The sequence below is a fragment of the Pristis pectinata genome, chromosome 5, assembly GCF_009764475.1.
Source record: "Pristis pectinata isolate sPriPec2 chromosome 5, sPriPec2.1.pri, whole genome shotgun sequence".
Classification (NCBI taxonomy): Eukaryota; Metazoa; Chordata; class Chondrichthyes; order Rhinopristiformes; family Pristidae; genus Pristis; species Pristis pectinata.
Genome location: NC_067409.1, coordinates 18,780,354 through 18,803,231, shown reverse-complemented (window position 1 = coordinate 18,803,231; position 22,878 = coordinate 18,780,354). Strand labels below are relative to the sequence as shown.

The following is a 22,878-nucleotide window of genomic DNA, read 5'->3' as shown; positions in this document are numbered from 1 at the left end:
TTAGTAGTATTACTAAAAACACTTAGCCACGTGTAAAAATATGACAGTCAGAATGGCAGTTCTGTAACAGACAGGTTTCTCCATCCTTCCATCTACCCTATCTATGCCTCTCAGAATTTTACACTTTTATATACCCCTCAACCTCTGCTCTGTGAAAACAACCTACATTTTCCCAGTCTCTCCTTGTATACTCTCCAATCTAGGCAACATCCTGGTAAACCTCTTCTGCACCCTCTCCAAAGCCAACACCAACAATTTGAATAAGCCTTAGTCATGCAAGTTATGTTAACCTGCTTTGACAATGTTGACCGAGATTTTTTTAAAAATCCCGGTTCTTCAATTAGTCCCATAGGATCTCATACTCCTGAGCAGGTGTCATACAAGTTGAGACACAGAAGGAAGCCATTCAATGAAATTCACATGAGCATTTTGAAGAACAATCCTGTTAGTCCTATTCCCTCTTCTTCCCCCACAGCCTTGCAAAATTACCCAAGAAGTGCCCATCCAAAGCCAACACCGACAATTTAATAAGCCTTAGTCATGCAAATTTGAGTCAGGAAGTCACATTGCAACTGTACAAAACTTTGGAGTACCGAGACTTTGAGTACTGTGCGCAGTTCTGGTTGCTGCATTACAGTAGAGTGGCAGCTTTGGAGAGGGTGCAGAAGAGGTTTACCAGGATGTTGCCTGGATTGGAGAGTAAACAAGGAGAGACTGGAAAAACATGGGTTGTTTTTGCAGAGGCTGAGGGGTGACCTGATAGAAGTATATAAAATTCTGAGAGGCATAGATAGGGTAGATAGTCAGATTTCTGCCCCCAAGGATGGAAAAACCAGTATTATGGTGAGCGTGGTTGGGGGGGGGGGGGGGGTGGGGAGGTGGAGTTTAAAGGAGATTTGTGAAGCATTTTACTTTTAAGAAAAGTGGTTGGTGCCCAATACAGGCTGCCAGGGGAAGTGGTGGAAACATGTAAAATAACAAAATTCAAGAGGCATTTAGAAAGGCCTATGAACAAGCAGAGAGTGGGGTAGAATATAGACCATGTGCAGGCAGATGGAATTAGCTTGGATTGGGATTGCAGTCAGCACAGACATTATGCCGAAAGATAGTGCACTTTGGAGCATAACCACTTTCTGAATAATACAAATTCCTCACAATCTTGCACTTGTACCTTTGTGCTTCATTTTAAATCTGTCTTGTGTTCACTGAACAACCTGCTAATGGGAACAGCTTCCCTCTACTTACCCCATCTAAACCAGTCACGATCTTGCACACTAGCAGATTTCCTCTCAAGATCCTTAACCCCCTGCACCCCCTACTAGCCCCACAGAACATCAGCCTCTCTAGTGTACGGTTATAACTGAAATCAATAGTCCTGAAACTACTTTAGAAAATCTTATTCACATCCTCTCTAGAATTTTCACATCCTTCCTAAATAGTGGGTTGATTAGATCTGCAGTTCTGATCTAACCTGTGTCAAATAATGATTCAACAGGATTTCCCCATTTTTGCACTCTGCCTCCAATATAAAACCTAAAATTTCCTATACTTTCCTGACCACTAGCTCAATATGCTCTGCAATTACTGAGGATTTATACACAGATACACTCAGATCCCTCTGTTGCTGCACATCCTAAAGAACACTGCCACTTAATCTATATTTCCCTCTCATTCCTTCTCCCAGTGTATCAAATGTTGAACTCAAAAATCAACAAACATTCAACCTAGATTACATGGTTAGATTGCCAAAGTGGGCCTCAACCTAAAACTCAGCCCATTTAAGAGGCTGGGGAACTATCACAGAGCCAGGCTCACGCCACATCAATGTATTCCTTGCATTGATTATCCAAAAGGGATTTTGTTCTCCAAGAAATGCACGACCATCATAGTTCTTACTCAAAAGAATGCCTTTGAACATGCAACACTGTAAAACAAGTTTACCTGTGCTTCAATGAATCATAGAATAAAAGTACAAAAATAAATGTTTAACACATGCCCTGAGCCAGTCCCATGAAACTATCCACTCACTCCTGTGCCCTCTCTCAATCCTGTAAGTGTCTTTCCTTCAAGCACTTATTCAATTTTCAAAGTTATTATTTAATCTATACCAGCCATCCTTTTAGGTAATGCATCTCAATCAAATCTTGCTGTGTAAAGACTTGTCTTCAAGTCTTTTTGCCTATAGCCTTGTCTGATACCTGCTGTTGACTGACTTTTGATGGAAGCAGTTTCTCTTTACTTTTTTCCCCCCAATTTTTATTGAATTTCAAATGAATATACATAACATGATTATACATACGGTGCGAAGAGATTGGGATAATAAGTTTATATAAATAAATAGAATATATATGTACACACACACACACGGAGTAAAATATATAATCCAGACCTCCCGCTCTCTTGCTAAGTGAGTGTGATACAAAAAAATCGAAATTTAATTATATGAAAAGAGAACCCCCAAATAAAAAAAAATAATACACAAAAACAAGCCAAAAACTTCAAAAAATAACTGGACTGATATTTCTTCGGTTAAAAAACACATTATGTCATTAGTTCCACTTCTCTATATTCAATGGTTACTGAAAGAGATTCGAAAAAGGTCAGCTTATATCATATGGAATAAATGGACTCCAAAAACTTACTCAAATTTAAGTGAAGGATCAACAGTACCACTATTTTTTTCTAAGTTTAAACATGTTATAGTTTGAGAAAACCATTGAAATGTGGCAGGAGGTATAGGGTCCTTCCATTTAAATAGAATGGATCTCTTGGCCATTAGTGTAACAAAAGCAATCATAGGACAAGCAGAAGCAGATAAATGGCCAGAATCCATCATTGGTAACCCAAAAATTGCAGTAATAGGATGGGGTTGTAAATCAATATTCAATACAGTTGAAATATATTGGAAAGAGGACAAGACCAAAACATGTGTCAGGGAAGCCACCTCTGAATTACATCCGTCACATATAGGATTTATATGGTGATAAAAACAGGCTAATTTGTCCTTAGACATATGGGTCCTGTGAACCACCTTAAACTGTATCAAAGAGTGTCTGGCACACATTGAAGATGTACAAACTAATTGGAGAATTTTCTTCCATGTCTCTGTAGGTAAAAGTATCTGGAGTTCTGTTTCCCATTCATTCTTAATTTTATCAAGTGTGTCTAGATGTATTTTCATAATCAGATCATAAATTATTGCTATCAAGCCCTTCTGATAAGGATTAAAATCTAAAATTTTTTCCATTATTTCAATTTTATATTGTATCAGAAAAGGGAAAATAACTTTAAAAATTGCTAATCTGTAAATATCGAAAAAATGTGATCTAGGCAAATTGTATTTATTAGACAGCTGTTCAAAAGGAAAAAACAGTTATTGATGAATAAATCACGAAAGCATGTTATTCCATTTTCCATAAAGAAAAAGCTAAATCAACTCTGGATGGTTGAAAGAAAAAATAATATTGAATAGGACTTGATAAAATGAATTTATTCAATCCAAAAAATTTACAAAATTGAAACCATTTTCGTATTGTATGTTTAACTATTGGGTTCGTCATTTGTTTACTCAATTTAGTAAGAGCAAAAGGGAGTTAGGCTCCTAAAATATAAACTAATGAAAATCCTTGTACGGATTCGTACTCAAGATACACCCATCGAGGACATTGAATTACATCTAAATCTTGTGCCCAGAAAATTAAATCTCTAATATTAAATTGCCCAATAGTAAAATCTAAAATTAGGCAAAGCCATACCGTCATTCTTTAATTTTTGTAAAAACTTCTTACTTAACCTTGGGTTTTTATTCTGCCATACATATGAAAGAATTTTAGAATCAATAGTATCAAAAAAGGATTGAGATAAAAGTTGGAACCACCTGAAATAAATACAAAAATTTTGGTAAAATATTCATCTTAACTGCATTAATTTGGCCAATCAATGATAAAGAATGGGGACAATTTAGTAAACAATTGTTTAACATGATCAATTAAAGGTAAAAAGTTAACTTTGAATAAGTCCTTTTAACATCCAATGATAATTTTAACATCCAGATACGTAAAATAATCAGTCACTAATCTAATTGGTAATTGCCTATAAATTGGGACTTGCATATTTAATGAGAAAAGTTCACTCTTATTAAGATTTAATCTATAACCAAAGAAAACACTAAACTGAGCAAGCAATGATAATGCTGCAGGGATAGATTTCTCCAGGTTCGAGATATAGAGTAACAGGTCATCTGCATATAGTGATATCTTATGGGTCCCCTTTCCACGAGTGATACCAAATATGTTAGAAGAGTCCCAAAAAGCAATTGCCAAGGGTTCCAAGGCAATATCAAATAATAAAGGACTTAAAAGGCAGCCCTGTCTAGTGCCTCAAAAAAGCCTGAAAAAGAGGGATCTCTGATTATTACTAAGTATTGAAGTCATAGGTGTATGGTAAATCAATTTAATCGCGGATATAAAATTTGGGCTAAAATTAAATTTCTCAAGTATGTTGAATAAATATTCCCATTCGACTCTATCAAACGCCTTCTCGGCATCTAGCGAGATAACACATTCTGGAATTGAAGATGAAGGGGTATATACAATATTCATTAACCTCCTAATATTAAAATGCAAATAACAATTCTTAATAAATCCTGTCTGGTCATCAGAAATAGTTTGTGGAGGTACCTTTTCCAGTCTAGAAGCCAATATTTTGGAAAAAATTTTGGAATCCACATTCAATAAAGAAATAGGTCTATAAGATGCACATTCAGTGGGATCTTTATCCTTTTTAAGAATTAAAGAGATAATTGCTTCATAAAAGGATTGTGGTAAATTACCTACTGATACGGCATCTTTAAAAATTTTACCTAACCAGGGAGAGAGAAGATCAGAAAAGGATTTAAAGAATTCAACTGTATACCCATCTGGACCAGGTACTTTACCCGAATTCATTGAAGAAATTGCTTTGTCTTCCTCTGAAATGGGTGCATCTAATATTGAACATTCATTAAGTGATAGTTTCGGAGTCTTCAAATTCCTTAAACATTCGTGCATTGATGTAGAATCCTCAGGAAATTCTGACTGATGAAGTATAAAATTCTTGAAAAAATTTATTAATTTGATTATGGTCCACCATGTAATTACCATCTCGTTTACAAACTTTAATAATCTGACGTTTAATTGAAGCAGCTTTCAGTTGGTTGGCCAACAATTTACCAGATTTATCACCATGTATATAAAACTGACTCCTGGTTTTAAGTAATTGATTTTCAATTGGAGATGTTAATAATAAATTATGTTGTAATTGAAGTTCAGTTCTCTTTTTATAGAGCTCCAAATTAGGAGCAGAGTATTTTTTTTAAAAATTGATTTCTTTAATCTTATCAGCCAATATACGTAATTCATTATTAGTTTGATTTTTTTTTCAGTCCAGCAGAGTACGAAATAATTTGACCATGGATATAAATTTTAAAGGTATCCCATAATATCCCACTGGAAATTTCTTCTGTAAAATTAGTTGGAAAGAAAAAGGAAATCCGTTCTTTAATAAAATGAACAAAGTCTAAATCCTGCAATAGAGAAGGATTAAGTCGCCATTGCAGTTTCTCCTTTTAGTTAAATCCTTTATAATATTGAAAAGCTCTATTAAATTTATCCTAAGCCATTGATCTGCTAAGAAAAACAACCCCCACTTTTCTTTTTTCTCCATGTAATCAAAGAACTGTGATGCACTCGGAACTGGCCACGATATACTGTACTTCAACTGAGGCTTGAGCAATGAATTAGTAATGTAAAAGCACAACTTCCTTGACTTTGCACCATATTTTTGTGCATGCTTTAACATGCATCTTACATTAACAAAATATATGGATGTTTTTCTGGTGGACTTACACGTTTAATTTTGCTACTTGTTCTATGCCAAATATTTGTGGTTGCAAATGTGTCATAGTTCTACAAATATACAGCCATAATTACACTATCAGACAGGGATAATTTTGGGACTTATACAAAGCTACCGGGAGGTAGGCAAGGAGTGTTTCTAAACAAACTCTGGCTTGCTAAAGTACAGTTAAGACAACTCATTTAATGCATTGTGAAACCAAAGCTTGCTCAAAAGGCATTTTATTTCAGGACAGTTGTTAATTTAATTTTAGCATTTTTAATTATAGAACATAGAAAACCTACAGCACAATTTAATTTTAGCATTTTTAATTATAGAACATAGAAAACCTACAGCACAATTCAGGCCCTTCAGCCCACAAAGCTGTGCTGAGCAGGTCCCTACCTCAAATTACCAGGCTTACCTATAGCCCTCTATTTTTCTCAGCTCCATGTACTTATCCAAAAGTTCCTTAAAAGACCCGATCGTTTCCACCTCCACCACCATTGCCGGCAGCCCATTCCATGCACTCACCACTCTGAGTAAAAAAACTTACCCCTGACATCTCCTCTATACCTACTCCCCAGCATCTTAAACCTGTGTCCTCTTGTGGCAACCATTTCAGCCCTGGGGAAAAGCCTCTGACTATCCACACAATCAATGCCTCTCATCATCTTATAAACCTTTATCAGGTCCCCCCCCTCCTTATCCTCCATCGCTCCAAGGAGAAAAGGCCAAGTTCCCTCAACCTGCTTCCATAAGGCATGCCCCGCAATCCAGGCAGCATCCTTGTAAATCTCCTCTGCACCCTCTCTATGGCCTCCACATCCTGCCTGTAGTGAGGCGACCAGAACTGAGCACAGTACTCCAAGTGGGGTCTGACCAGGGACCTATATAGCTGCAACAATACCTCACGGCTCCTAAATTCAATCATCAATTCAATTTCGATTGATGAAGGACAATCCACCATTTGCCTTCGTAACCACAGAGTCAACCTGCACAGCCACTTTGAGCGTCCTATGAGCTCGGACCCCAAGATCCCTCTGATCCTCCACACTACCAAGAGTCCTACCATTAATACTATATTCTGCCATCATATTGACCTACCAAAATGAACCACTTCACACTTATCTGGGTTGAACTGCATCTGCCACTTCTCAGCCCAACTTTGCATCCTATCTATGTCCCGCTGTAACCTCTGACAGCCCTCTATACTATTCACTACACATCCAACCTTTGTGTCATCCACAAACTTACTAACCCATCCCTCCACTTCTTCATCCAGGTTGTTTATAAAAATCACAAAGAGCAAGGGTCCCAGAACAGATCCCTGAGGTACACCACTGGTCACCGACCTCCATGCAGAATACGACCCTTCAACAACCACTCTTTGCCTTCTGTGGGCCAGCCAGTTCTGGATCCACACTGCAATGTCCCCTTGGATCCCATGCCTCCTCACTTTCTCAATAAGCCTTGCATGGGGTACCTTATCAAACGCCTTACTGAAATCCATATACACTACATCTACTGCTCTCCCTTCATCGATGTGTTTAGTCACATCCTCAAAAAACTCAATCAGGCTGGTAAGACAGGACCTGCCCTTGACAAAGCCAATGCTGACTATTCCTAATCATATTTTACTTCTCCAAATGTTCATAAATCCTGCCTCTCAGGATCTTCTCCATCAGTTTACCAACCACTGAGGTAAGACTCACTGGTCTATAATTTCCTGGGCTATCTCTACTCCCCTTCTTGAATAAAAGAACAACATCCGCAACCCTCCAATCTTCTGGGACCTCTCCCATCTCCATCGATGATGCAAAGATCATCACCAGAGGCTACGCAATCTCCTCCCTCGTCTCCCACAGCAGCCTGGGGTACATCTCATCTGGTCCAGGCGACTTATCCAACTTGATGCTTTCCAGAAGTTCTAGCACCACCTCTTTCCTAATATCTACATGCTCAAGCTTTTCAGCCTGCTGCAAGTCCCCACTACAATCCCCCAGATCCTTTTCCGTAGTGAATAGTGATGTAAAGTATTCATCAAGTACCTCCGCTATTTCTTCCGGATCCATACACACTTTCCCACTGCTGTGCTTGATAGGCCCTATTCTTTCACATCTTATCCTCTTGCTCTTCACATACTTGTTGAATGCCTTGGGGTTTTCCTTAATCCTGCCCGCCAAGGCCTCCTCATGTCCCCTTCTGGCTCTCCTAATTTCCTTCTTAAGCTCCTTCCTGTTAGCCTTATACTCTTCCAGATCTCTAACATTACCTAGCTCTCTGTACCTTTTGTAAGCTTTTCTTTTCCTTTTGACTAGATTTATTATAGCCTTTGTACACCACGGTTCCTGTATCCTCTCGTGACTCCCGTCTCATTGGAACATGCCCATGCAGAACTCCCCCCAAATATCCCCTGAATATTTGCCACATTTCTTCTGTACTTTTCCCTGAGAACATCTGTTCCCAATTTAAGCTTCCAATTTCCTGCCTGAGAGCCTCATAATTCCCTTTACTCCAAGTAAACACCTTTCTAGTCTGTCTGCTCCTATCTCTCTCCAATGCTATCGTAAAGGAGATAGTGATCATAATTCTATCTCCAAAATGCTCTTCCACTGAGAGATCTGACACCTGACCAGGTTCATTTCCCAATACCAAATCAAGCACAGCCTCTCATCTTGTAGGCTGTGTCAAGAATCCTTCCTGAACACACTCAACAAACTCCACCCCATCTACACCCCTCACTGTATGGAGATGTCAATCAATGTTTGGGAAATTAAAAGCTCCCATCACAACAACTCTTGTTATCACATCTTTCTAGGATCTGCTTCCCTATCTGTTCCTCGATATCCCTGTTACTATTGGGCAGCCTAAAATAAACACCCAATAAAGTTATTGACCCCTTCCTGTTCCTAACCTCCATCCACAGAGACTCTGTAGACAGTCCCTCCATGACATCCACCTTTTCTGCAGCCATGACACTAATCTCTGATCAACAGAGCCACTCCCCCACCTCTTTTGCCTCCCTCCCTATCCTTTCTGAAACATCTAAAACCCAGCACTTGAAGTAACCATTCCAGTCCCTGAGCCATCCAAGTCTCTGTAATGGCCACCACATCGTATCTCCAAGTATTTATCCAAGCCCTAAGCTCATCCACCTTGTTCACAATACTCCTTGCGTTAAAATAGACACATCTCAAACTGGTCTGAGCACGTCCCTTCTCTGTCACCTGCCTATCCTCCCTCACATACCTACTACTAGCTTTCTCTATTTGAGAGCCAAACACCTCTTCCCCAATCTCTCCAGTTTGGATCCCACGTTATAGAATGAGGAAGAACATATTAAATTTTGGGGTAACTACTAACAATTGACAAAACATTCAATTTACAAGAATGTGCATCTTTCCCTTAATGGTAAGTAGTGAAACGTATAAATAAACTGCATGGCAGGCAGTTATCCTTTGCTGCCCTGAGAAGTGGTCTACGGTGAAGATTGAGCTTTCAAAAAAAGCTTGTCAATGCCTCCCCAAATGACAATGATGGGATGGTATTATAAGACCAAGTCTCAATGGTCTACGTGAGCTGGTAGGCAAATTGCAGGTGATGGCTGTCTCATACACAAACTGTTCTGGTCCCTGGCTTGAGAAGTGCTGCCACATCCACAGGTACTAAATGCCTTAAGCAGGCTTAAAGGTGGATAAATACTCAGGGCCAGATGAGATTTATCTCAGCCATTATGGGAGACTAGGGTAGATATTGTTGGGGCTCCTGCTAAGATTTTTAAATCTTCACTAGCCACAAGTGAGGCAACAGATAACTGGAGGATGGCAAAAGGATGTATCCTTTTCAAGGGCAGCAGGGAAAAGCCTGGCAATTATAGATCTGTGAGCTTAACGTCAATAGTTGGGAAATTATTGGAAAAATTCTGAGGGACAGGATTAGATATCTTTATTAGTCACACGTACATCGAAATACACGGTGAAATACATCTTCTTGCGAAGTGTTCTGGGGGCAGCCCACAAGTGTAGCCACGCTTCCAGCACCAACATAGCATGCCCACAACTTCCTAACCCGTACGTCTGCATTTTGGGAGGAAACCGCAGCACCCGGAGGAAACCCACGCAGACACGGGGAGAACATACAAACTCCTTACAGACAATGGCCGGAATTGAACCCGGGTCACTGGCACTGTGAAGTGTTACGCTAACCACTACACTTTGGAAACACAGGCACTCATCAGTGCATGCCAGAACCATGATCAGCAAGTTCACAGATGACATGAAGATTGGTGGAGTTGACGACAGTGTGGAGGGTAGTGTTAGGCTACAGGGTGACATTGATGGTTTGGTATAATAGGCTGAGAAATGCAGTTTAACCCAGATAAACATGAGGTGGTGCATTTTGGGAGTACTAATGAAGCTAGGACATACACCATGAAGGGCAAGGTCCAAGGGAATATGGAGGAACAGAGGGACCTTGGTGTGCAAGTCCATAGATCCTGAAGGTGGCAGTGCAGGTAGGTAACATCAAGGTCAGTACTTACTCCCCACTGAGTATCTCAAAAATGGATTAGTTGACCATTATTAGAATGCCCCTAGTAAGAACTTGCTAAATTCTTCTTTGCTGTCACATTTCTGAAATTTTATATTGTGAATGATGTTGCATATACATCAGGTTTGGTTCCTTTTACTTACCCACTGCTTCTTTTTGGTCTGGGAGATGAACTGCTTATGCTGTGTGGCCAATTTTTTGATCTCTTCCATGAATTCCTCTTTGCACTTTTCCTTCACTTGCTTACATTTTCTGTCCATTTCGGCCTGCATGTTGACAACAGCTTTGTTCACTGCCTGACGCTTCTCCTCCTCCATTTCGCTGCGCAGCTGCAGACATTTTAAGAAACAAAAGTCATGCATGTTCAATTGTGTTAATCTTTTAAAAAGCTGTTCAACTATGGAGCACCTCACCAAACAGACACTGACTAATTCACAGCATAATTTCAAACGTTAACGTTTAATCTCCAATTTGACTGGAAAGCCATCTTTTGGAATTGGCTTTCAACAAACCTAGCACCACATTTAAAAGACACAAAAGCCTTTCCCCAGAAGTGCAGACTAGAAGCTGCATTGGAAAACTAGCAATTTTAAAAAGAGAATTGTTCAGATAGATTATGGACAAAATAATGTTTAAAAGTAGAAGAATATGAACACAAGAAAGAATTTAGAAAATAAACTCTCTACTTTCTAAACTCTTTGGTGCACATTGGCATTTAAATATTAATAGCAGTAAGCCAATCATGTTTGAAATATTTGCTTCCACTCCACTTTTCCATGTTCTGAAGTGCCTGACATGGACAATGTGGGAACAACAGGCTCCCATAGATGAGGCAATGTTGAGGGTGGGTGGGCGGTTTGAGTAGTGGTATGCTCCATCCACCATTTACACAGGGCTCCTGTGCTCGGACTCCAGGTTTTCAATATCACCCCAAATACTTCTCTCATCAATTATAGGCCAGATATTTCCAGCAATCAGTAGGGATGTTACATGTCTTTAAGGAGACTTTGTACACATACTTGAATCTTTTCCTATCTGCCTGTTAACTACTTCTTGTGACGGAGCTTGGAACAACTGCTCAATGGAACTGACAGTGCCTCAGTGCTGGGGATGGTGGCCTGGGAGAGGTCATTGACAATGGCTCGCTTAACCATCACATGAATTTGGAGAATTTTGCCAAGACAGTGCTGGTGATATGTTGCCAGTGCCTTGAAATACCTGCTGTAGGTAGTCTAGGTCTCAGCAGCATTCAAAAGGGCAAGGATCACTGTTACCCGCAGACCTTGAGTTTTGTGCCACGTCTGATCCTCAAACACCCTTTTCTTCATCTGACCAAAAGGCTGTTATGGTACATTGATGATTAAGTTTGTCATCACTTTCAAAGGCTGTCTTTGGCCAAAAGAGGCTCCCAAGATTAAGAGAAGTGACCAACGTTTTTCCAGGATCTCACTAAGAACCATTATTGTCAGAGGACAGTGCAGCACCTCAGGTTGTAGACATTTGGGCTCCAAATTTAACAGCTGCAAGACAATCACTTCTATGGCCTGGTGATTGCAGCTTGGCCTTTGAGCGGAGGTGAACAGTGTGATTGCTGAGGTCTGGATGACTTTGGATCTGGAGTGTAGATGCTATAGGTAATTTTGAAGCTTAGCTCCACTCCCCTTGGCAAGTCTGTTGGAGACAAGGTAGAACAACGTGATGAGAAAGATTGAAAAAATTGTTGGGGCCATTACACAGCTGGTCTTCATTAACATTGGTTTTGTCATAGACCCATTACTTTGTGTGGTGGTTGGCAAATGCAGACAAATTTCTGTGGGCAGCCAAACGATGTTCCACAGGCCCTAACACTTCAGTCAGGTCGAAATAGTGGCTAGCAAGGCTCTCCGCTTTTCTCTTGAAGTTGTTGCATGCTGAAGATCATGTCTATTGCGTCTCTAGAATCCACACTGATTTGGGCAGCAACTTACCAACCACTGGGAGGTGGGTGTTGAGAACGACCCAGTCAATGAATTTTCCTGCAATAACAGCAGGGAGACCACTCTATAGTTACTATACAGTCAGACTAGTCTCTTTTTTTTAAAGAAAAAAAATCACCACAATTATAGCATCCGAGGCCTCTAATATACTCATCTTCCCAGATGTGCATGGCAAGATTGTGGATTTGTGAGTGAAGCTCTTCAGACAAACTTGGAACTTCGGCAGGCAATTCCATCTGTTCCCAAGGCCTTGTTTTTTTAAGCTGGAATACTGCCATTTTGATATTTTATTGGTCAGGAGTGGTGGCAAGGCTGAACAGAGACAAAGGGTGCTCACACAAGGACAGAGTTGGAGTTGAGGGAATCTTCAAAGTGTTCCTTCCAGCAAGCTTTATCTGTTTCTGTCCCTAATAAATTTGCCCTCAGTTCTGGGTTCTGAGTGGGGCCTTAGGAGTTTTGGCTGTTGATAGCTTTTACAGCACTAAACAATCTGTGCATGTCACAGCTGTCAGTCTCCTGTGCTCTTTTCATCCACCATCTATTCTAGGTCATGGGTCTTCTGCTGGAGCTCTGCCTTCAGGCACCTGTAGAATGGTTTCTTTTCCCTTGAGGAACAGTGGAGCTTCCAATCCAGGAGCAGCTTAGGTTTGTGTTAATTGGTTGCTTTATTTCCTGATCATACTCATCAAACCAGTCCTGGTTCTTCTTGTTATGGAAGCTGGGAGTCTTTGCAGATGCCATGCTTTGCAAATGCCATTTATGGAAAAATTCAGGGCAGCCAATAAGCTGTGAACACCATGGTTCACGTTGGCTGAGAATTGACAGATTGTCTTTGAAGCTGTCTGAAATGAGTTACTTTTGTGGACTCAACTGATTATGGGACCATTTTTCACTCTCTGACTGACAGTACTGCTGCGTATTTCCAGCATTGACCGTTTTTAACTACAAGCTTTTCTACTGCTTCAAATTCAGATCATTACATGAACAGAGAAATCAATGATTTCTTGACCATAACTCTGTAAATGGTACACGCAAGAAATACCCAACTACAAAACTCCAATGTGATGTGCTATTCTGTAAAACAAAAACACTTTTTAAGAACTGGAACTTGGTACCTTGGAATGGAACAAATACATATGGACCAAAGCAGCTTATTATGTTCCTAACTAGAGAGGTAGTTGCATTCTATAAAGTTTAAAATGTACAAAGGTAGGGAAAAGATATGGTAAAATCTTCTCTGCTCTCCAAATAAAGCCAAATATATTCAAGCTTTTGATGCCTCAGAAAATGGATAGGATGTGGTGTCCATTTATGTAAAAAGGACATTTATCTACTTGCTCTACCCACCCACCTCCCCTTATGACACTTGAACCTCCTATCACTTACATGATTAATTCAACTAATAGTACATTTAATGCTGTGTATTTCAAAAGTCTGAGGGTTTTAGTTGATGTCACACAAAATATTAGGAATATTTCTAAAAGTTACTTCAGTCTTCAAATGAAATAGAAGGTTTGAGACAAAAATAGCCTGTACCTTTTCTAATGCTTCTCTCACAACTCGTTCAGTCTCCCTTTTGTGCTCTGCTTTCATACGGTCTTTAAAATCATTAAATATTTTGGTGTACTTTTCATGGCACATGTTTTGACAGGGGATGTCATTATTAGTCTGGGTGCTCCGATGTAACATTCTTGGTGAGGAGGCACTTGTCTTCTTTGTTTGCGTTGCAATTGAAACTTTCTCTGGTTGGGGTGGCACTGTAGGTATTTCTTGGCTGGAACTAACAGCCTCAATTTCAGGTTCTGGTTCCTAAAACAGGAAGAAATCATATTAATAACATTAGAATTGTGCTTTCCTGTACCCATTTCTATTGTCAGTAAAATCTTTAGTACATAGGGCACAGGGAGAAAAAAAAACAGATTTTGTTAGGGATGTTCTAGCTTGGTGGTTAAGTTACTTGACATAAAATCCAGAGATCCAGACGGAGGTTCTGCAGATACAAATTCAATCCCAACTTCAGTGCCACTTTCTTGTGCTAACCTCATTAATATCCAAATATCTATCCACCCATATTGAAAATATTCAGCAATTGAACCTCCATACTCACTTGGATAGAGAATTCTAAAACTTCATCACCTTCTGGATGAAGAAACTTAAGTTATTAGATTTTTAGACATTAAGCAAATCAGGCAATATGGGGTTAGTGTAGGAAAGTGCCATTGAGGTAAAACAGAGTTCAACAGGAAGAGGCCCTTCAGCCCATTGTGTCTGCGATGGCCATCAGGTACCCATCTATGAGAGGGCATTTCAAATCCTCATCTAAATACTTGTTGAGAGAGTTCCAGCCTTCACTGCCTCTTCAGGCATTGTGTTCCAGATTTCCATCACCCTCACTAAATGAGGGACCAGCCATGAGGGTTGAATGGCCCACTCCTGGTTCTCTTTCATATGTTCTTGTGATCCAAGGACAGATATTTGAAGTTTCCCCATCCCTCCACTCAATATACTCCCATTTATTAGGTACTTCCTTGCCAGGATCTTATCAAATAGTGAAACAGGTTTGAGGGGCAAGTGGCCTCCAACTCCTACTAATGTGCATGTTTCTTTGTTCATTCCTCTAAACATGGAGTATGGACCAGTCTGCTTAATCTCTAATTGGAGAGAACCACATCCCAGGAATAAATTTGATGAACTTTTGCTGTGCTCACTATGTTGCAAGTAAATCCTCTCTTGGGTAAGGAGGAACCAGGTATGATATTGCAGGCACAGTCTCACCTACATAATTGCAGTTGGTGTCTTTACTCCTGTATTCAAATCCCCTTGCAATAAAGATCAACATACCTCGTCTCCTTAAATGCTTGTTGTACCTTTGATTCTTGTTCAAGCAAGGTTCCACTGAACACCAACACCATTTAATCCCTCATCATTTAAAAACTCCACTTTCCTACGTTTTCTACAAAAATGGACAACCTCACATCTTTTCTCAATATTCCAACTGCAATGTTCTTGCCCATTCATCTAGCTCCCTTGGGCCAAGATTGCTATAACTGCCCAGCACTTTGTGGGCTACGGCTAAGTAGTGTACCAGCATAACAATTATGAGATATAGAGTCAGAATCAGAGCAACACAGCATGGATACAGGTACTTCGGCCCAACGAGTCCATGCTGACCATGGTGCCCCATCGAGCTAGTCCCAATTTCCTGCATTTGTCCCATATCTTTCTAAGCTCTGCCCATCCATATACCCATCTTAAATGATACTATTGTACCTGACTCAACCACTTCCTCTGGCAGCTTCTGAAAAAATTGCCCTTTGGGTCCTTTTTAAAATCATTCCCCTCTCACCCTAAATCTATGCCCCCTATGGGGAGTTCCGTAGACTGAGGTTAACATAAGCCCAGAGTTGCACTATAAAAAGGATGAAAATGGAATAGCAGAGCTTTAATAGGAAGCGATACAAAATATAAAAGTCAGAGGATATAATGGGAAACTACACAAGATCTTCATTTATAAGCGCACAACTGGAGTACTATACAGTTTCAGGCTCTCTGGAACAATACTGAGGCAATAAAATAGATACAGTGCAATTCACTAGGGTGCAGCCTGATGTGCCATAAGAAGCAAGACTTCAAAACTGCAGCAGTAGTTTTAGAACAGAGGAAATTAAAAACAATTTGATAGCAGGTTAGGGGTGAGTCTGAAGATAGAAACAGATCCATTTCCAGTGATTCAAGAATCTAAACAAGGCTACAAAGGTAACTGATTAAATGCAAGAGATTTAGGATAGGAAGCAAGGGAAATGACTATTCAGAAGGTTGTGAAATGCCAACTACAGCTACTGGCCAAAGCAGAGATCACATTGATATTAAGGTTAGTTAAAAAGATGAAAGTTGTGGGAAACAAACAACTACACAGGTTGGAGGTGTGCACGCATGTGCATGTGAGCATGAGGGTGGTGGTGGGTGAAATAGAGTACAGTAAAGGCCATTCGTGCCACAATGTCTGTGCTGGCCATGTTGGTTTCAACTGCACATATGCCTGCACAGGCTCTATATCCCCCAATTCCCTGCTTGTTCACGTATCTGTCTGCCACTTAAATGTTGATATCATATCTGCTTCTATCACCTCCCCTGGAAGCATTTTCGGGGCACTTACTACTCTGAAGAAACTTACCATGTATATCTCCTTTAAACTATCACCCTCTTAAAGCTGTGCCCTGTAGTATTTGACATTTCTACCATGGGAAAAAGACTTTGACTATCTACCCTATGCCTTTTAATTTTATATACTTTTATCATGTCACCCCTCAGCCTCTGACACTCCAGGGAAAACAATCCAAGTTTGTCCAACCTCTGTGGGAAATGGGTAAGTACAAAGCTTAAAACCATCGCTTGCCTTAAAGATAACCACCAATGCAGACCAGTTTAGCTGAATTGTCCAGGTTGCAATTTCCTTGCAATTCCAGGCAACTGATTTTCTCAATTAGTTTTAAGTTTTTGTATTACGTCTGTGAAACAACTGCACTTACTAACACACAGTTCCAAGAAAATCCTAGCTAGGAGAATAAAATATAATTGCAGCTTCCCAGACCATCATAGTTTTGGTTAAGCTTACTTCATCTTTGGCGTCTGAGTGCTGACTCCGTCTGGACTTCTTGCTCTTGGGTTCTTGTGTGCTCTTCTGCTACAAGTACAACAAATATTATTTGACACATAGATGTTGAACCAAGATCAGCTGCAATCAGCTCCATTTCACTAGATCTGAAAAAGCAGTCATGGTAATAAAAACATTCTGTAATACCTTTAACCTATCCTTAATCACAGTGAAACAACATTCAAAATAAACAGAGCCTTATCATTAGTCAACTTCTTGTAGCAGAAGGATATCATTATGTGAAAATATGTTTATGATCATCCAAATAAATGCATCTTTTGCCATTAGTGATGTGTATTTAAAAAGATTTGCAACAAAGTTGAGAAGACAGTTGAGAGCCCTGTCAACTCTGGTAAGAGGGGAAGCCACAGTTAAGGGAACTGGAAGACCTCTCAAATCTGGGAGATCTTAGAGTTAATAGAACAGAGACTTATGAAAATTGAATGCTCCTTAAAGATAGGGCAGGAGGTGGTGTAGTTGAGGTGTCTGAGGGCTTATAATGGATACTGACCACCAACTTATTCCCCCAAGATGGAGATGGAGATAGAGATGTCAAAAGGAAGTGTCAGATATGGACATGGGAACATGAGAGCAGGTGAAAATTGGCAGAATGTGAAAATCAGAATTGTGAAAATACTTGTTCATCCCAAAGCAGCAATTGACAAAGAGGGTAGAATTAGCAGCACAGAAAGCGTTTGTAATGAAGAGGAGAATAATACCTTCAAACTATGCAAAATTTAACTGGGGAAAGTTGTTTCTCGTCCAAGATGAGATGGCCAGCAACCAGTCTGACATGGAGACTGGAGACGACAGAAGCTGGAATCAGTCTGACATTATGAAGTAAAAGGGTTATTGTCAAGGTGTGCAAAAACTAATACTTCAGATGACATTACCAGACTACAGGAAGGAAGGTGTGCGTGCAAAAGAGGTAATCACTGGGCACAGAAAACAAGTTCTTGGAGGTCATGAGATGAAATGGGAGCTGGAGGGAAGTCCTTGCTGGCTGTGCTCTGACCACAACTGAATGGCAATACTGAAGTGAAGAAAATTCTAGGGTTGGACTTTCTCTTACTTAAGAATATAATGATCAGCAGGATGTTTGGTATCATCTTAGAATAAAATAATGCAGAAAAATATTTTTATTAACTAGAAGCAATTGCTAAAACATTGAAGATAAATAAAATATCATAAAGCATTTGCTAATGCTCTTGTACCCATACCAGTTCAGCTTTAAACAAGTAGCCAGCAACTGCCTGAAGGATATTAGTGAGCCTGATATTTTGATAAACCTGATAAGTGTTTTGGCCTTTTTCCTAATTCCATGCAAAATATTATTTAGTTCACAACTTGCACTGACAACATATGAATCTATAATCTCAAGTTACTGTCCAAAACCATAATCCTACCACTTCTATCAACTTTTATTTGTCATCTTCTGAAGACAGTGAATTGAACTAGCTTACAATACTTATTGCCACTAACATTAGAACCAAATAGCTATACACAAGTAGGTAACCAATGCTAGCAATTTATTCAATCCAGCCAGTTCCCAGTATAACCCAGTACTGATGTCCACTCATCCAGGTGTGAAATAATCTACTCTAAATTTCCCTCCCCTTAACAAAAAGGAAAACGAATGCTAGTATTGGTGTGCCAAACTATTTGAATGAAAGCTTCCTTATGAATCAAATGTTTTTAAAGTTTGGCTCCAAGTCATTATTTGTCTGCTCAGGCAACAAGAAACGTCATGTACATTTAAAGAGGAACTTCCTTCAGAATGGTCCCAAGTAAAACAGATCATATTAAAAACAATGCTAAATGTACCTGTTCGTTACTTGTGGAAGAGATGCTGGACTCTGCTTCTTCATCCATTTTATCCTCTGCTTTACTCTTCCAGAACCTCCCTTCACGGACAAAGCGCTGGTGCAATTCAAGCTCATCGCAGGCTTTCTTCCAACCAAGACTCCGTTTTACTGCCAGCTGATGAACATTAACACAAATATCCTGGATATTCTCTGATGGAATCCATGCCCTGTAGCCAAAAAGTCCATCTCTCAATTAATCTACAAGGCTAGCAATTTAACAAGTACAGCATTAAACTAAGTTTTTTAGCTGCCATAGTTTTATGTGAAGGAACCTTTCTGGGTACAGCTCAGAACAGCCATGCAAAATCTGTGCTAGTAGCTTGTTAAATGGCAAGTATTTGATCTCAGGCAGCTCTTTTAGTTGATAGTTAATAACTCCACAGGGAGCTACAAGAGAAAATGAATCAAAATTCACCCACAGTTGCATCATAGGACTTTCAGTGGACAATTATAAAGGTTGTAGATACTTTCAACCAGTTGATGGATAATAAACAGTATGTAGGCAAAGAGTTAAATCACAATTGCAATCACTATTTTAGAACTAATAGTCAATGAATGGACGTGAGAAAAATTATAAATGGCCATAAGTCTGATGTGACTTTAAAAGTAATTTTTCCCCATTTACTCCTCTTGCGTTATTTGGAAGCATTGTGACAAGAATATATCCCCAAATATTCAAACTCATGTCACAATTTCAACTTCACACTGAGCCGAAGGTAACAACCCTAGAAATGCTTCAGGACAACAGCAATTTGACTTTTAGAGACTAGGTAATGAGATGTGGTTTACATAAGTTTCCACTCAGGGGAAATTTGTGCCACAAAGTATTTCTTCAGCAGCAATGCTTAATTTTGGAAAGGTGAAGCCAAGAGGATGAGTTAGGCTTTACCTATATTAATTGAAGAAACTGAATGTTGCTAGAATTTCTCTTTAAAATCTGATTAAATAAGGAGACAACAGATTTGGCTTTGAAACTACATTCTATTCAAAAAGCATAAAAAACTAAATGCTGGAACATTCAGGTCAGGCAGTATCTGTAGAGAGTAGAAACAGTGTTCAAATACTTCAGATAGACCACCTTTCATCAGAATGCAGAAATGTTAGAAATCAAACGTTAAGTTGCAGAGAAGGGGGAGGGATGTTGAGAACAAAATTAATGTCTGTGAAAATATAAAAGCAAAGGCTGGAAATCAGAAATAAAAAAGTAGAAGAATCCGATACAGATCTTTGAGGTTTGTAAAATCATGAGCATAGATAAGCTGGATGGTCACAGTCTTTTCCCCAGGGTAGGGGAGTCTAAAACTAGAGGGCATAGGTTTAAGGTGAGGGGAAAGATTTAAAGGGGATCCAAGTGGTAAGTTTTTCCACACAGAGGATGGTGGGTATACAGAAGGAGCTGCCAGGTACAATTACAATGTTTAAGAGACATTTGGATGGGAAAGGTTTAGGAGGGATATAGGCCAAGCACAGGTAAATGGAACTAGATCAGGTAGGTACGTTGGTCATCATAGATAAGTTGGGCTGAAGGTTTCGGTGCTGTACAATTGTATGACTCTATAGGTAAAACTTCAATAATCTGCTATCTGACTATTCAGATATCCCAATAATTCGGCATCTAGTTCACCAGGTGAACTTTGCTGCACTGCCTTTCAACTCACTGGAGCCCCAGTTTCCATGTTCTTTCAACTCACCAGGGCCCTGGTTTCCTCAGTTTCTTTAAACTGACCAGGACACCTTTGCTCACTTTAAATTTAGCTGGTTTACTGGAAGATTTATTACAATACCATTTAACTCCTAATGAAGTAAATTTAAACTTTGTTGGGATATTAATATGAAATAATGTCCAATAGCATGGAAAATCTGCCCATCCCGAATATGCCAGATTATTTCAGTTTCTCTACAATTTTCAGTAGGTCAGGTAGCATCTGTGGAGAGAGAAAAAGAGTTAACATTTCAGAGCTCACTGACTTGAAATGTTAACTCTCCATAGATGCTGCTGAGTATTTCTAGCAATTTCTGTTTTACTGTTAATGCCCATCATGGGGCAGAGATTAAGAGACACCAAAATGACACAGGTGGTCGTAATGTGGTAATGTCGTAATGTCAGCTGACAGAGGGCAGTGAAAGCCTGTTAACTGCACTGCTGTTTGGAGATGCAAAGAGATGACAGTGAATTAGAATGGAGAGAGATTCTACACTAAATACAGGTGATACAAGAATATAGTGCAACAAAAGGCAATTTAAGTACATTTTTTTTTCCACAAAATCAACTGATTTCCAACAGCACCAGTGGCACCACTCAGTTTGTAGGTTCAAGCCCCATTCCAAAGATATGAATATAAAAACCTAGACAGACTTTCCAGTCTGTTCAAGAGAGTTACACTGTCAGAATACATTAAATTGCTTGGTCTCCCAAATGAACCTTAAAACATTGCAGGCTATTGACCTGAAGAGCATGGGAGTGATCTCCAATGGCCGAGCCAACGTTTATCCCTCAATTACCACAGTTAAAACAGATTCCTTCATTCATACCACAACACTGTGGAACCTTGCCATGTGCAAATTGGTCATCATTACATAAGTGACATTTCACAAGTACTTTATTTGACCACAAAATGTTTTGAACATGCAAAGGATGTAAAAGGTAAAATGTAAATGAAAACGTTTTCACTATGAGGCCAAGCCAATATTTTCAATGACAAAGAAATTCCCAACAATTATGCTTAAGAAAGGATAATTTCAGAAAAAAACCAAGAGAAGTACACTTGCAGAGTTTTCGGAGTTAGAGCAGCAAACGGTCTGCAAGCAATAAAACAGACCTTACTGATAAATAATATTAAATTATATGCAGTTGAATATTAAGACAAATAGCTTCAATGATAATTTTGTGACCAAAGTCCAAAACTGTCTTATGCAGAGCGCTGGATTTAGGACATCTGTTAAATTAGAATGACAACTATAACCAGGCCAACCTGAATTTTATAAAACATTATTGCCAAAAGCTGCAATATGCAAGACTGAGCAGTTTATAAGATAGGATTTATTCTCCTCTCAATTTTCCAGTTACCATTGCCATCTGCCTGCTTGTGTATTTTAAATATAATTAACATCCCAAAGAGCTGAAAATTAGTCACTGGAAAGAGCTTGGTACACTCAGAAGACAATCAATGGAAACACCACTGTCAACATTGTTCTTCAGTCTCATAGTACTAAAGATGTTTGTTCAAGCAATGAATTCATATTTACTTAAGCGGTCAAGTTCTATCAAGTTTTCACCTCTTTGGAATGACCTTGTGCTACAAATTACATTCCCCCATAGGGCAAGTCATATCCAAAGCTGAAATAAAATGTTTTGTTTTGTGCATCTTATATAACGCCTACATAGACATCTGAAGTTTTGAATGCTGAAATTGATCTTGAGAACCCAGTCAAATCATTGCACTTCAGTTAAAACCAATAACTTGGTCAAAAAGTGGCATAATTGCTGTGAAGTAAAATACTAGACCAATGAGATGCATCTGTGTAATTAATACAGATAAATGATGGTCCAATAAGTGCCACACAGTTTAGGATTCCTGTGTAAACAAAAGTTTTGATGTTACTGGATGATCTTCACTGGTGATTCCCCAGTTATACTCAGATGTGGATTCATCATGGAGTCCATTGGCTGCGTGTGAATTTGCTACAATTCCCCAGCACAAACACTGGGCAATCTGCCTGCTGAATCTGCAGTAAGTTAGACCTGGCACAGAAGCAGTTAGACCAAAGATTTTAATGGAGAAGACCAGTTGGAAGAGAAATAGATAAGCATTGAGCAATTAAGTGCCTTCAAAATGTTTTAAAAATACAAATGTAAAAATTAAATTGCTTCATTAATAGCTTCTTCATGTTTTTGATATTTCTGAATTCCACAATATTCCAGCTTGATAGTCGACTAAGTTGTGCACATCATATAAAC

General features: G+C 39.3%; 1 protein-coding gene across 5 annotated transcripts in view; it reads right to left on the bottom strand.

Annotated features, from left to right (window-relative positions):
* The window catches only part of zmynd11 (zinc finger, MYND-type containing 11), a 140,102-nt gene that overhangs the window by 2,500 nt on the left and 114,724 nt on the right, over positions 1-22,878 (bottom strand). For 4 of the 5 annotated variants that reach the window (XM_052016511.1, XM_052016509.1, XM_052016512.1 and 1 more), the window contains 4 exons: positions 18,880-19,087; positions 17,017-17,085; positions 13,938-14,210; positions 10,569-10,754 (listed from right to left, as the gene is read on the bottom strand). In XM_052016511.1, the coding sequence (XP_051872471.1) occupies positions 10,569-10,754; positions 13,938-14,210; positions 17,017-17,085; positions 18,880-19,087 (736 nt within the window). The remainder of the gene's footprint in view (positions 1-10,568; positions 10,755-13,937; positions 14,211-17,016; positions 17,086-18,879; positions 19,088-22,878) is intronic. The other variant, XM_052016510.1, reaches the window with a different exon arrangement.